At 38.7% G+C, this 15810-nt stretch overlaps 1 protein-coding gene across 1 annotated transcript; it reads left to right on the top strand.

Annotated features, from left to right (window-relative positions):
• Nucleotides 1-648: 648 nt before the first annotated feature.
• Nucleotides 649-14770, top strand: LOC117995472 (probable cytochrome P450 305a1). The gene is made up of 8 exons (XM_034983482.2): nt 649-823; nt 7173-7427; nt 7783-8001; nt 8663-8844; nt 9568-9667; nt 10977-11154; nt 12627-12886; nt 14531-14770. The coding sequence occupies exons 1-8, from the start codon at nt 736-738 to the stop codon at nt 14707-14709; spliced, it is 1461 nt and encodes a 486-aa protein (XP_034839373.1). The 5' UTR covers nt 649-735; the 3' UTR covers nt 14710-14770.
• The last annotated feature ends 1040 nt before the right edge of the window (nt 14771-15810 follow it).

Below are 15810 nucleotides of genomic sequence, written 5' to 3'. Positions count from 1 at the left end.
TGATGCCCGCGGCTTCTTTCGCTTGGATATATATTTCTTAGGTAGGTAAGTTGCGGTAAGCCACAAAATTAGACTCATATCATTTTAAAATAACATATATGTAATTAGTTTCTAAATATAAATATGTTCTACACTATTCTATTCTACTCTCTTTACAACATCTCGCACTGCCAATCGGCACTGGTAGAGATCTCTCATTGAGATAAGTGTCTCCCTTTTCACTTTTACTCTCTTTTTCTCTTTACTGTAAATGTTTTTGGAACAAATAAAAATAATAATGCTAAAAAAATTTTTTTTACGGTAGTTAATGTTGTACTTATTTGTCAAACAGTACTACGGCAAAACATCTTTTCTACTTTTTAGAATGCTCTATTGAAATATTGGGGCTTTAGGGAACTTACTCTCATTTTATTGTTTTTAAACAATTGTAATGTTCAAATGGGTTCAAATTGCCTGAAACAAATGATTATTTATTTATTTATTTACATTCACTAAACAATGGAATGCTCTGTTTAGTGACCCCTACCGTCACAGAGCATTCCAGTGATGATTCCTTGAAATCAGAACAGTTGCCGGATCGCGTGACGACACATGTGACACCTTGTCCGATGGGCTTTACTTACGTATTGGGAACATAAAAAGAATGTGTGGTTAATACACCATCGACAGTGTCGTGCCGATCGTCGCGCTTACTGCATTGTGCGCACGATTCTTATATCACACCGCAACACGGTCATGTTCCCGATTATAATTGCCGTGATTGTGCTTCTTGTCACTGGCTGCATCATCCGATCCGTCACTAAGCCGAAGAACTTCCCACCAGGTATATTTCCTAGATCTCTTTTCAACTCATGCACTCCTACTACATTTATCTATTATTTACCAATTAATAATTTCTTATTGCATAACTTTTTGAAACGAGTTATTTAACTGTTTTACATCAACTATTTTGAATGGCACTGTGTCACTTAATGAGCGGTTTAGAGATGAGTACATTTATAAATAGTCGCATAATGTCTTATGTCCGCTTCTGTCAATGGATGCCAATTAGGTGTGTTATATGGATACTATTGAACGCTATATACTTGTTCAATTCCATGTAGGTAGACTATATGTTGCGCGCGATATTTCACGTGCTGAATGTAAGATGTGTTATCATGAAAACATACTTAACGTAGCTGGTGAAAGATATACTTAACAGATATACTTAAATCATATTAAAATCTTTTCAGTTGTTTAAAAGTTACTAGCTTATGCTCGCGACTTTGTCCGCGTGTACTATATAAATTTCAAACCCCTATTCCACCCTCTTAGGGGTAGAATTTTCTAAAATACTTTCTTAGCAGATGCCTACGTCATAATAGCTATCTGCATGACAAATTTCAGCCTGATCCGTCCAGTCGTTAGAGCTGTGCGTTGATTGATCAGTCAGTCAGTCAATCCTTTTATATATTTAAAGATAAGCAAACGTACGATAAACGCAGATTGCAATCGTCAAAAACAATGTAGAGAAGTCAGAAGACATACCTAGACAAGTATTGGATGAATTAGATTGTAAAATTGCCTCGCCACTATAGAGTTCTAAAAATCCTTTTGATTCTTGATAAGCTTCTGTCATAGGAAAACCTTATTTACTTAAGTTTTTTCTTATGTTTAAGTCAGCAACTTATAGTTTATGGTTTATGAGATATTTATTGAGTAGTTAAATTAACTTTCGACTCATATGCAAATTTTTAATTGCACCATGCGCGCAAAGTTTTAATTATGCAACTGGAATGGTGCAGCGGGTATGCCAGATTAGTTGCGAAGTTGTACAGTCAGTTTGACATTTGAAAATGTGAGTTGGTCGTTAGGTATTTAATGCAGGCATTGCTGTTTCCATTTGATTATTTTGGTGTGACTGGGTGTTACTACAGTACAGGGCGTGTTACGTCCTTTCAGCAAAGTGTAGTTACCGAATTGGGCTGTCGGTTTCATTTATTACAGGACTAGCTGATGCCCGCGACTTCGTCCGGGTGGAATTAGGTTTCTTTAAAAATCCCGTGGGAACTAACTCTTTGATTTTCCGGGATAAAAAGTAGCCTATATCACTCTCCAGGCTTTATCTATACCCATGCAAAAAATCACGTCAATCCGATGCACCGTTGCGACGTGATTGAAGGACTAACCAACAAACCAACAAACATACTTTCGTATTTATAATAAGGGTACTGATTATATAAGTTGTGTCGTATATCTTCGTCAAATATTATGTTTTGTTCTTGGCTTTTGAGTTTCAGTGTCTTTCTTCTTGACCTGTTATTGGGTTGTCTAAGTCGCCCAACGGAAAACTTTTTTCATAAATAAAAATCTATAAAAATGCAAAAGTGTCTGTTGTGCTATCCTTTCTTTCACGGCCCCTCCGTTCAAACGATTTTGACGTTTGGCATTGAGATCTGCTTGCAATCCGGGGAAGGACATAGGCTACTTTTGGTCCCGGAAAATCAGTTTACACAGTAAAATAATTTCTTGCGATATTGTTTGCACACAACTCATTTTCAAACCTAATTTCTCCGGGCAAATGTATTAAACGGTATCTTTTGACATCAACTGTGTTGTGTTCATAGAGCTTCTCAAAAGGAGATGCTGTGTGTGATCTTAGTCGCTCCACGGTTGCATACATACATCGCTCGCCTTTGTGTTCGACACCTCTCGTAACAACTTGTACATGATCGAGCTCTTTCGGAGAATGTATCCACTAGGGAACAGTGAGAAGCGCTACAGGTTTGCAAACGTAGAGCTACTTTTGTTGGCAAGCTCGTATTTAACCTTTTGGGTATAAAACTCTTTCAGTAGAGAAAGCCAGAGAGCGCTCAGAGCGAAATCAAAGCAGTAGTTCACACCAAAATGGATCCTCATCTTGTATCAAACTTGAGTTCGATCGTATGGCGAGTGATTATTGCAGCCATTTATGTGACGGTTTTATATAATAGCTCAACGGATAAAGCATAGCTCAACGGATTGCGAAGCTAAAGGGGCAATGGGTAGGGCATATAGTTCGTAAAACCGATAGACGTTGGGGTCTCAAGGTATACCTAGTTCGTAAAACCGATAGACGTTGGGGTCTCAAGGTGCTGGAATGGCAACCTTGCACCGGAAGACGCAGCGTTGGAAGACCCCCCACTAGGTGGACGGACGACATCAGACGAGTCGCATGGAGCCGCTGGATTCAGGCGGCGCAAGTGGCGACCGTGGCGTGTGGAAGTCCCTACAAGAGACCTATGTCCAGCTGTGGACCTCTATCGGTTGATGATGAAGTTGTTGAAGACGGCCCCTTTAATGATTGAGACTCTGAATTGCACCAGAAGTGCATATTACCGGTTTCATCTAGTTCGCCTATTTGTGAGATCGTTTCCAATTTCACGAGCAGCACCTGTATGCTTAGTATAAGATTTTACGTCTCACTAAACGTTGCTAGAACTCGAGAGTCGAAACACAACCTACCATCAATGTAAAAAAAAAGATTCCGATGAATTGAAAACCTCCTCCTTTTATGAAGTCGGTTAAAAAAGACCTAAAGAGCCTAGAATTGAAGTCAAAAATATGCCACTGATAATAATTTTGCAACGTTTCCGCTTGGAGCGCTGGCTGTAGATGTCTAGACAAACTTGAGCTTTAAAAAACGGTATTTAAGATCCAGTTTACTATAACGCGGAAGGTTTTTGCCACTCGAATACTATCAACGTTGGTGAGACATAAAATCTCGTACTAAGCGTGCTGAATGTGTACATTTTCCGACTATGGACAATGGACATCATTCAATTGCGGGCTCCACATTAATTGGATGCCCGGCTAGTGTTAGGTAACAATACAAATATTTCCTTTGTTGCCATGTTTGTTTCAAATTGAAAATATTATAGGAACAATATGTTTTTCAAGCGAAATACACAGAGAAAGAATAAAAATCATTGTTATGATAAACTATCTATGTATTTCAAATTGGGTTATACTAGCTTATCTCCTCGACTTCGTCCGCGTGGACTACACAAATTTCAGTACCCTATTTTGCCCCCTTAGTGGTTGAGTTTTCTAAAATATATTCTTAGCGGACGTCTATGTTTCCAGTGCGTGAGCCTGACTCGTACTTGGCCGGATTTTTATATTTTTAATGCCATTTCATTGTGTGTTTCGCACGGCGGCTTTATTTGTGCTCGTGCCTTTGAATTCCTCGCTGCGCTCAGGATTCAAATTTAATGTTACTTGCATTTGACGCTAGGTAGGCTATGAAATGACTAGGTTTCTTTGATTTCACGTCACCCCTAATCTAGGATATGCAATGATAAGTGCTAGTGCCTAGCAGGTTTTTTTATTTTATTCAGATACAAGTTAGCCCTTGACTGCAATCTCACCTGGTGGTAAGTGACGATGCAGTCTAAGGTGGGAGCGGGCTGACCTGGGAGGAGTATGGCATTTTTATTAAACCCATACACCTTTGGTTTCTACACGGCATCGTACCGGAACGCTAAATCGCCTGGCAGCACAGCTTTGCCGTTAGGGTGGTACTTCCTAATTCCACGAGGAAATAATAATACTATTTTGCCGCTAACCTAATATTTGACAAATGTTGATTCAGTATCAAACCGAGACTTTTGGTACTCTAGTTAACTGACAATAGTAAAATCCACAGATCTAATAGATTATTTATAGATATGCAACTAGCGTAGCCATCCTGTAGTCCCTCTCGCTCTAGCAGAGGTACTATTACTTATGAAACCCACCATTGCACAATAACTTCAAAAAGAAAAATTGTATCCAATTTAAAAAAAACGAAATATAGGTACCTACTTGAGTCAACATAACCTCACTTCACGTTGTTTGTCAAGATCTCGCGTACAAAATATGTACATCTTGAAAATCAAAAAATTGGGCACGGTGATAAGAACAAAAAACCGGCCAAGTGCGAATCAGACTCGCGCACGGAACCCCGTAGTATAATCGTATTTTATTGACATTTTGCACGATAAATCAAAAACTACTTACTAGATCTCGTTCAAACCAATTTTCGGTAGAAGTTTGCATGGTAATGTACATCATATTTATTTTTTGTTTTATCATTCTCTTATTTTCGAAGTTACAGGGGGGGGGGGACGACGACACACACATTTTACCACTTTGGAAGTGTCTCTCGCGCAAACTATTCTGTTTAGAAAAAATCAAATTAGAAACGTCAATATCATTTCTGAAGACCTAGCCATAGATACCCCACCCCACACGTATGGGTTTGATAAAAAAAAATTGAGATTCAGTTCTAAGTATGGGGAACCCCAAAATTTATTGTTTTTTTTCTATTTTTGTGTAAAAATCTTAAAGCGGTTCACAGAATACATCTACTTACCAAGTTTCAACAGTATAATAGATAGTTTCGCAAAAAAGTGGCTGTGACATACATCCAGACAGACAGACAGACATGACGAATCTATAAGGGTTCCGTTTTTTGCCTTTTGGCTACGGAACCCTAAAAAATGATCATTCGTCAAGTTCTAATAAAAACTTAAATGCTTTTAGCTATCTCGCTCTAACAGTAAGAGTCATAATAGGGCTACTTCTACAGGTATTTATTCTGAGGTAAAATCTAATAAACAAGTCTGACTCGACCTCTCGGGTTTCAGTCCTCTCTTTACGAACTGAATACCCATTGGAATCAAAGTCAAAACTACCTTAGAGTCTTGCACACAATGCTTTGGTCGAGATCTACATCAATGGTCGAAGTAGTATTGCTACTCTACTTGTATTGGTCCCGTCCACGTGCATGTCTACTCAGATTTTCTATCTCTATATATAAAACCGGTCAAGTGCGTGGCGGGCCACGCACAGTGTAGGGTTCCGTAGTCACAATCCTCGAAAAACAGATATACCTAACTCCTTAACCTGTGAACTTTACATAGCCCTGATAGTTTACCTTTAAAATTGATTATATATACTACGGCTGTGAATTTTTTCACGTTCCTATATACTACCATTTGGCTGATCGAAGGGAGGGGGGGGGGAGGGGCACTTGACTCTAATAAAAATTAGCACTTTAAAACATCATACAACGAACAATCAATCAAAATACAACAAACGAATCTAGAAATCGAAAAATGATGTTCCCACACCCACATTATTTTTAAAAGACCTATTCAACGATACCCCACACTATGGGATAGACGAGAAAAAAAATTCATCCCCACTTTACATGTAGGGGAGCTACCCTAAAAAAAATATGCATCAAAATTTTATTTCACCACTTTGCCGGCGTGATTAGTATTTATACCCATGTAAATTACAGATTTCTAGCACTAATAGTCTCTGGGCTTAACCGAGGACGGACGGATGGACAGACAGACAGACAGACGGACGGACATGGCGAAAATATAAGGGTTCCTTGTTTATCGCAATATTGTTGCTGATCGCAAATCTCGAGAACAGCTGAACCGATTTCGCTAATTCTTTTTTCATAATATTCCTTGAAGTACGAGGAAGGTTCTTACGGAAAGAAAAATTTAATTCAACCTCCCCCTCAATTTTCTAAACTCCACCCGAGCGAAGCCGGGGCAGGTCCGCTAGTTGATGATAAAATTTATTTTGAAGTGAAATTTCAGCCTACCTGACTGTTCTCCATAATGTTCTCAAAGGTTTTTTTATTCAGACACAAGTTAGCACTTGACTGCCATCTCACCTGGTAAGTGATGATGCAATCTAAGTTTTTAAGGGTCCTAATCACGAAATCCAATCCGCACATATGGCCAGCGTGATAGACCATGGCCAAAACCTTTCTCACTCTGAGAGAGAGGTGAGCCGGCGATGGCTTAATCATGATGAATCACGAAAACACTTTATTTCATTTTATTTATCCATTTACATTTACATACAACTTTATATATTCTATGCCACTGACGTTTAGGTAATATTTAAAAGGCGGTCACTGAAAATCAGCGTTGTGGCTTCTGGTACCTCAGATGTTTGCTCTTGAGGTTTGTGTCTGAGAGGCCCGACGTCTCAACACAAGCTGAGTGGCCTACCTGTTCGAGGTGTTGCACTGCTGTACAGAACGATATTGCCTACACCATGTACCACCTATATACCTCGAATAAACATTATTCTATTCTATTCTATTCTAAAAGGCAAATGACTGGTTTTTTTTATTGTTACAGGTCCAAAATGGTATCCTCTATTCGGATGCAGTACAATAGTACAGAAATATACAAAAGTATACGGATCTCAATGGAAGGGTCTATCGCAGTTGGCCAAGGAGTATTCCACACAAGTTCTTGGCATAAAGTTGGGTTTAGAGCCAATAGTGGTCGTTTTTGGACAGAACAATATAAGGAGAGTCTTCATGGAGAAGGAGTTTGAAGGAAGGCCGAACAGTTTTTTTATTCGGTTAAGATGTCTTGGCAAAAGAATGGGTAAGAATTTTTTTGATGACAAGATTGATCTTACTAATAGCCACCATCATCATGATCAACCCATCACTGACACATTACTGAGCACAGTATGTGTATACAGCTGAGTTATGTAACTCGAAAAGTTAGAGGTGCGTGCCCGGGATCTAATCACCGACCTCCGATTAGATTCGTACGCGTGGAATTAGATTTTTATAAATCCCGTGGGAACTTCTTGATTTTTCGGGATAAAAAGTAGCCTATGTCACTCTCCAGGTCTTTATCTATACCCATGCAAAAATCACGTCAATCCGTTGCATTGTTGCGCCGTGATTTCACACTTTCGCATTTGTAATAAGGGTATACTGATTGTTTCTAGGCATCACTTTTGCCGATGGGGAGCTATGGAAGGAACACAGGCAGTTCACAGTGAAACACTTAAAAAACGTGGGCTTCGGAAAAACGGCGATGGAAGTGGAAATAAAGAAAGAGTTGCGGAGCATACTGGATTACATAAACAGACATAAAAGCAAACCTATCAACCCCAAGACGATATTGGCTATGTCAGTTATGAATATACTATGGAAGTTTACCGCAGGTACGTATGGAATTTTGATTTTTAGGCTTCCGGCCGTACCCAAAGGGTTAAAAGGAGACCCTATTATTAAGACTCCGCTGTCTGTCTGTCCGTCTGTCACCAGGGTGTATCTCATGAACCGTGATAGTTAAGTAGTTGAAATTATTATAGATGATGTATCTATTTCTGCTGCCGCTATAACGACAAATACTAAAAAACCGGCCAATTGCCAAGGCAACGCGCATTGTAGGGTAATTCCGTAGTCGTGAGTGAACTGAGTCCCTATGAAAAAGGACCCCGGATGGGTTCGAAACTAGTCGGGCTAACGTTCGACTAAACACGTGAGTAAAGCCAGTGTGTGATATATGTACCTAAGACTATATGATGCCTGCAAGTTCGTCCGCGTGGATTTAGGTTTTTAAAAATCCCGTAGGAACTGTTTGATTTTTCAGGATAAAAAGTAGCCTAAGTCCTTCCCCGGGATGCAAACTATATCTGTACCAAATTTCGTCAAAATCGGTTGAACGGATGGGCCGTGAAAGGCTAGCAGACAGACAGACAGACACAATTTCGCATAATTGTATGTAATATTAGTATGGATTAGTATGGATTTTATGTGTGGCACAATTTAAGAAATAAACATCTTTCTTTCTTCTTACTAAATACGAATTATTTTTTACAGGCGAGCGAATAAAGGAGGACCGCTTGAACTTTCTCTTAGATCTACTGAGCGCGCGATCGAGAGCGTTCTCGATGGCCGGTGGCTGGCTGAACCAGTGGCCATGGATCAGATTCCTTCTGCCGGAACTAAGCGGGTTCACGCTAATAAAGGAAATGAATAAGCAAATATCCGATATTATTGAGGTAGCAAGCATGCCTCTCTTATCGAGAGTAACATTTTTGTTCCGTTTGCCGTGAAAACCCTGGCGCCATGGAGCCTTAGTGCTAAAAAAAATTTACGAGACATTTCACAGCGATTAATAGCTTCATTTGGTGATAGAAAGGCTGACTCATTGTTTGCGCAACGGATCAGTCTGGCTGTCCAGCGCGGAAGTGCAGCCAGTATTCTTGGCACCATTCCATGATTTGTATAGTACCCTACTCGTTTCTCGTTCATCGTCGGTGGTCGGACCACTGCCTATCCTGTGTACAATAGTGCACTGTGGTGAATATTGTGGTGAATATTGTGGTGAATTATTAATATTCACCACAGAGTATGTACATGGGATGTTCGCGGATCTAGTCTACCTATAGTAATTAGATAAGGCTAACTTTAAGTTTGATTGTAAACTAGCTTATGCTCGCGACTTCGTCCGCGTAGACTAGACAAATTTCAAACCCCTATTTTACCCCCTTAGGGATTGAATTTTCAGAAATCCTTTCTTAGCGAATGCCTACGTCATAATAGCTATCTGCATGCAAAATTTCAGCCCGATCCGTCCAGTAGTTTGAGCTGTGCTTTGATAGATCAGTCAGTCAGTCACCTTTTCCTTTTATATATTTAGATAAGATAAGATAAGATAAGATAAGATAAGATAAGATAAAAATATAATTATTCAGCAAAAAGTTTTATTGAAATGATTAAAGGAAACAATAGCGAGGCACAAAAGTAAAACAATAAACGGAGATGACTTCATGTACAGCTTTTTGGACGAGATGAATGGGAAAACCAAAGAGAGCTTTACGGGTATTTATTCATTTTATTTAAATATTTTTATTTCTTAACTAGCTGACCCGGCGAACTTCGTACCGCCTAACAGTCGATTCTTTATTTTTTTTAAAACTTACAATTTTTCAAATTTTTCTATCCATAAGAACCATCCTCGTACTTCAAGGAATATTATAAAAAAGAATTAGCGAAATAGCTGTTCTCGAGCGATTCATTTTTATATATAGAGATAATAATATGATAAAGAATAAAAAAATAAAGTACGTATGTTATCAAGTTTTTATAATTGTATTACTTTTTGATAAGTAGTGATACCGACTTCCCACGGTGCGTGGACGCGGACCAGCCCGCACCGAATCACCATAGGAGGAGTACCTATCATCCGTGGTAGAGCAGCCACGTCGTCATCGTCATCCAAGCCTTGTGTGCGGTATGGATGTCCGTGGCTGTCGACCGTGCGTGACGATCCGCAGAATCATGCACCGTGGGAAGCCAGTTTAATATTTTAATCCATGCGTCGCGCGTCGTCGTGTCAATAGGCACTGAGCATATTTTGCTAAGCAACCCCCGACACAAAATCTAACTAAGTGATTAGTTTACTTACTTTATGCCTTATTTAGTTTTTTAGTTTCATGCACTAATCTATCTAACATGGCCTATGACTAGCAGTGGTTTGATGATAGCGTACTAAATGATTTAGCTGTCTAAATCACGTTTTTTAACCCATATGCTATTTGTTTCATTACTTAGCGGTCCCCCGATATGATCCAAAGGGTGCCAACAAGGCCCTGTCACTAATCCTCCGATATCCGTCCGTGTATTGTATCTCGTGACCCGTAATAATAATCATCATGATCAACCCATCGCCGGTTCACTACAGAGCACGGGCGCCTCTCAGAGTGAGAAGGGTTTTGGCCATAGTCTACCACGCTGACCATGTGCGGATTGGTAGACTTCACACACCTTTGAAAACATAATGGAGAACTCTCAGGCATGCAGGTTTCCTCACGATGTTTTCCTTCACTGTTAAAGCAAGTGATATTTAAGTAATTAAAACGCACATAACTCTGAAAAGTTAGAGGTGCGTGCCCTGAATCGACACCCGACCTGTGATTAGAAGGCGGACGTTCTAACTACTTGGCTATCATAGCTTGCAGACCCATAATTATAGAGAGTTGAATTTTTAACAGAATGCGTATTTCTATTGCCGCTATAAAAATAAATAATAAAAAAATGACCGACATGAAAAATAAAAAAATTATTAAAAATTATTTCTTGTACGATGATACGGAACTCGACCGATTTTTGAACATTTTCCTTTTTGCAGAAGAACAGTTGAAGATCATCTGCCTTGATATCCTTATAGCTGGATCTCAAACAACTAGCAATGTTCTAGAATTTGCTATTTTAACAGTACTAAGAAATAAAGTTGTACAGGAAAAGATTTTCGAGGAAATAAGCAACGTGCTGGGACATGAACCACCTTCTTGGGCGGACAGTTCTAGGTAATAATTTAATTTTACTTTTAGGGTTCCTTAACAAAACAAGAAATCCATGATATGATGAAACTTCACCCAGTCCGTCTGTTTGTCACAGCAGTTCTATCTTGATTATGAATTCCAGTGTAAAAGTATAATATGAGGCGTATAGTCAAATTTTAGAGTCGCAGGCATAATCTAGTGTTTTAATAAAATAAAATAAACCGGCCAATTGCGAGTCAGGCTCGCGCACCGAAGGTTCCGTAGTACAGTCATACTTTATCGTCATTTTGTACGATAAATCAAAAACTATTATTCATAAAAATAAATAAAAATCTGTTTTAGAATGTACAGATAAAGCCCTTTCATAGGTATTATAATCCACTTGGTGTAGAAATATTACTTTGAAAGTTGAAAATAGCAATATTTGTTCATGAGCAAACACATTTAATTCTTTTTGTGTGATATACCTACAAATACACGGTTTTCTGATTTTCCCCTAATGTCTGCTCTAAGACCTACCTGATTGCCAAATTCCATGATTCTATGTCAACGGGAAGTACCCTGTCGGTTTCTTGACAGACAGACAACAAAGTGATCCTATAAGGGTGTCGTTTTTTGTTTTGGGGTACGGAACCCTAAAAAACAAATTTGCTACATAGTTATAGCACTTTAATACATTAATGAGCACTATAATTACCAACATTTACTAATATTTATTATTCAACGTTAAAACTCGTTCAGTTTTTATTAATTTTCGCCTATTTTATTAAAAACCGATTCCATTCGAAAGTCTATTCAAAAGTTTTAAATGGCCTTTTAGAATTCGCTCTATAAACGAATATTGAACGATATTGAATTGAAATATTAATAAAATCTATCAAAAAGAAACTCAGATTTTTCATAGAGTGGTAGGTATTGGTAGAATATTGATTTCGAATAAAACGCTATAAGTTGATAGTTTGTTTTCAAGCAAAAGCATTTGCTCTTCATATTTTTATACTAGACCGATGCCCGCTATTTTGTCTACGTTTATTTAGGTTTTTGAATATCCTATGTATCCGACCATGAAGAGTGAATAGAATGAAGTAAGAACAGACAGACCGGCACACATTTAAATTTATAATATTTCTTGTTGATGCGCCTGACTTCCCTTATTTAACTCCACTAGGGCTGAAATTTCCAAAAACCCTTTCTTAGTGATCCCCTACGTCAAGAAAGGAACCTAGACCTAGACATTAAATATCAGCGGCTTAGGCTGGGCGTTGATAATTCAGTCAGTCAGTCAAGAAAAGTATTAGAAGATGATGGAAGATGAGGACGTATCTTTGCATTAGCAGTCTAATCGCCGCACTGAGTCGTTAATCGTTACTTAAGATTGAGTTAAAACGAGACAGATTTATGTGAGAGACATAGCTCTGTCTCGTTTAACTCAATCTTAAGTAACGATTAAGCGACTCTGAGTACGACTATAAGTCTCAAACTTTTCTTATTTTAAGGTTAGTCTACACAATGGCGTTTCTTCTAGAAGTACAAAGGTACTTCACAATAGTACCCCTCGCTGGACCGAGAAGGGTCCTAGAAGATGTCAACATGGATGGCTATTTTATACCCAAAGACACAACCATCCTTAGTGCAGTCGGAGACTTGCATTTTGACCCGGATATTTGGGAGCACCCGGACAAGTTCATCCCGGAAAGGTTTATTGACGAACGGGGGAACATAAAGAATACTGAGCAAATGTATCCATTTGGAATAGGTGAGTTACTCATAAGTTAATACCCAAAGACACAACCATACTTAGTGCAGTCGGGGACTTGCATTTTGACCCGGATATTTGGGAGCACCCGGACAAGTTCATCCCGGAAAGGTTTATTGACGAACGGGGGAACATAAAGAATACTGAGCAAATGTATCCATTTGGAATAGGTGAGTTACTCATAAGTTAATACCCAAAGACACAACCATACTTAGTGCAGTCGGGGACTTGCATTTTGACCCGGATATTTGGGAGCACCCGGACAAGTTCATCCCGGAAAGATTTATTGACGAACGGGGGAACATAAAGAATACTGAGCATATGTATACATTTGGAATAGGTGAGTTACTCATAAGTTAATACCCAAAGACACAACCATACTTAGTGCAGTCGGAGACTTGCATTTTGACCCGGATATTTGGGAGCACCCGGACAAGTTCATCCCGGAAAGGTTTATTGACGAACGGGGGAACATAAAGAATACTGAGCAAATGTATCCATTTGGAATAGGTGAGTTACTCATAAGTTAATACCCAAAGACACAACCATCCTTAGTGCAGTCGGAGACTTGCATTTTGACCCGGATATTTGGGAGCACCCGGACAAGTTCATCCTGGAAAGGTTTATTGACGAACGGGGGAACATAAAGAATACTTAGCATACATAATATGCTATCCGTTTCGAATAGGTGAGTTACTAATAAGTCCCTACTCAACGGTGGGTACCTACTAAAAAAGTTTTCACATCAATAAAATATAGGTGCTTGTCTCAAATTTGGCTTAAATTTTGGTCTCGCCTGGACACCCGTCCAAAATTTAAGTTTGCGGTATCTAGCTATAAGTAGATATCTATAGAACGTACTTTGACTTTGCTCAGACTTACGATTGAATTAAAACAAGACAGATTTATGTGAGAGATATAGCTCTGTCTCGTTTTAACTCTGTCTTAAGTCTAAGCTAAGTCAGAGTGCGCTCTATACATTTCTATAGATCTCACCCCCCATGTCTCTGTTCTGTACAGAGTTATCTGTAAGAGTTAAGTTCGTTTTATTTAGCGCTACACATTGTGCTGTCCACCAAATCATAGGATTTGGGATGATTATCTGAGCTAATGCGATTAATATAAGTAATTTATTGTTATTATATTAGCGATAAGGTGCATAAGCGAATTACAATAAATATTTGAATGCATTGTGACTAGGTACCTACTGTAAATCATGTGACGAATATCTTAATCTATGTATTACAGAAGAAAAAACTAATTACAGACCGTAGATTTATAAACTTAGATTTTGTGTATATAATGCGTACAAAATGAGATCTCACTCGCCATTTTAACTTTATGTATCAACTGTCATGTCAAAAGTACGATTTTAATCCTTATTTTAAAGCTAAACCGTACTTTTGACATGACAGTTGACACAATAGAAGAGTTAAAATGGCGAATGAGTGTGAGCGTGGAAAGTCCCCTGTTAACAAGTTTTATTAAATTTTTTAACGCACACAACTCTGAAAAGTTAGAGGCCCAGAGTTGAACCTTGAACCCCGAAAATAGCAGGCCAACATCTTAGCCACTAGGCTATTACCCTCATCAAAAATAATAAAAAAAACCATAATAATTAGATATACTGAATTTTGTTTACAGGTCGCAGGCGATGCCCTGGCGACTCCCTAGCGAAGTCGTTTATATTCATAGTGTTTGTGGGGATTATGCAGTCGTATCGCATAGAGTGCAGCAATGGCGTGCTGCCCTCTGAGGAGCCTCTAATCGGCTTAATATCCAGCGCAAGGCCTTACAACGCTGAGTTTGTGGCTAGACAATAGCGCTGGTGCTCTTGTACTAGTTTCATTGTAGGCAAATAAATACAAATAAACAAATAGATAAGCGTTTTATTCATTATCATCATGACAAACCCCTCGCCAGCTTACTAGGTACAGGTCTCCTCCAGAGTGAGAAGGGTTTTGGCCATAGTCTACCACGCTGGCCATGTGCGGATTGGTAGACTTCACACACCTTTGAGAACATTATAGAGAACTCTTAGGCCTGCAGGTTTCCTCACGATGTTTTCCTTCACCGTTAGAGCAAGTGATATTTAATTTACTTAAAACACTCATAACTCCGAAAAGTTAGAAGAGCTTGCCCGGGATCGAACCTCCGACCTCCGATTAGGAGGCGAATGTTTTATCCACTAGGCGATCACAGCGGCACACACGCGGACGAAGTATCATCTAGTAAAATATTAAATACCTACCTAAATAAATTATGTGAATTGATACATCTGTGATAAAAACTAGTCTTCTCAGGTTTTCGCTAAAATCAGGTATTGCGGCCCCTTAAGGGGACGCAGTACGCTCGACTGAAATTGCCGGCGCACGTGGGTAACCGGTTTGCTTCTCACCTAAAATTGTATGAGAAAGGTGAGAGGCACGATTATTTTCACCGAAATCAAGCGCGCGAATAGGGTTTGGGAAAAGTGTTTTTGAGAAAAAACTGATTCAACTAATAAATAAATAAACTAAATGTTAAATTATTTCTGAATTTTCATATTCGTAATCTTTTTTATTTACGGCCAAAGTTGTCACAAATTTAGTGTTAATTTAGTGTAAATAGGCATATTTCGTAGCTTGTAACTTTAAAATCAGTTTTTTTCAATGTTTTTATAATATATCTATGAACCTAGATAATGACAAGACAAATCTATTTAAAATTTAGTTTTGAGCATGCAATATCAAAATAATGTAGTATAAGTCCCGCAAATTGCTATTGCGCTGGAACCATGTCTCATTAACATCGAAATGACGTCATTTTAGCGTCATTTTACGTATATTTAAGTAAAAGTATAATATCAGCTCGAAACTTTAGTCTAGTGATGACGTCACTACAATGGCGGCCACGCGCATTAGCAATTTGCTGGACTTATAATC

Source organism: Maniola hyperantus, chromosome Z (genome assembly GCF_902806685.2).
Source record: "Maniola hyperantus chromosome Z, iAphHyp1.2, whole genome shotgun sequence".
NCBI lineage: Eukaryota > Metazoa > Arthropoda > Insecta > Lepidoptera > Nymphalidae > Maniola > Maniola hyperantus.
Note: the sequence above shows the minus strand (reverse complement) of the source record. Positions and strands in the feature narration are given on the sequence as shown.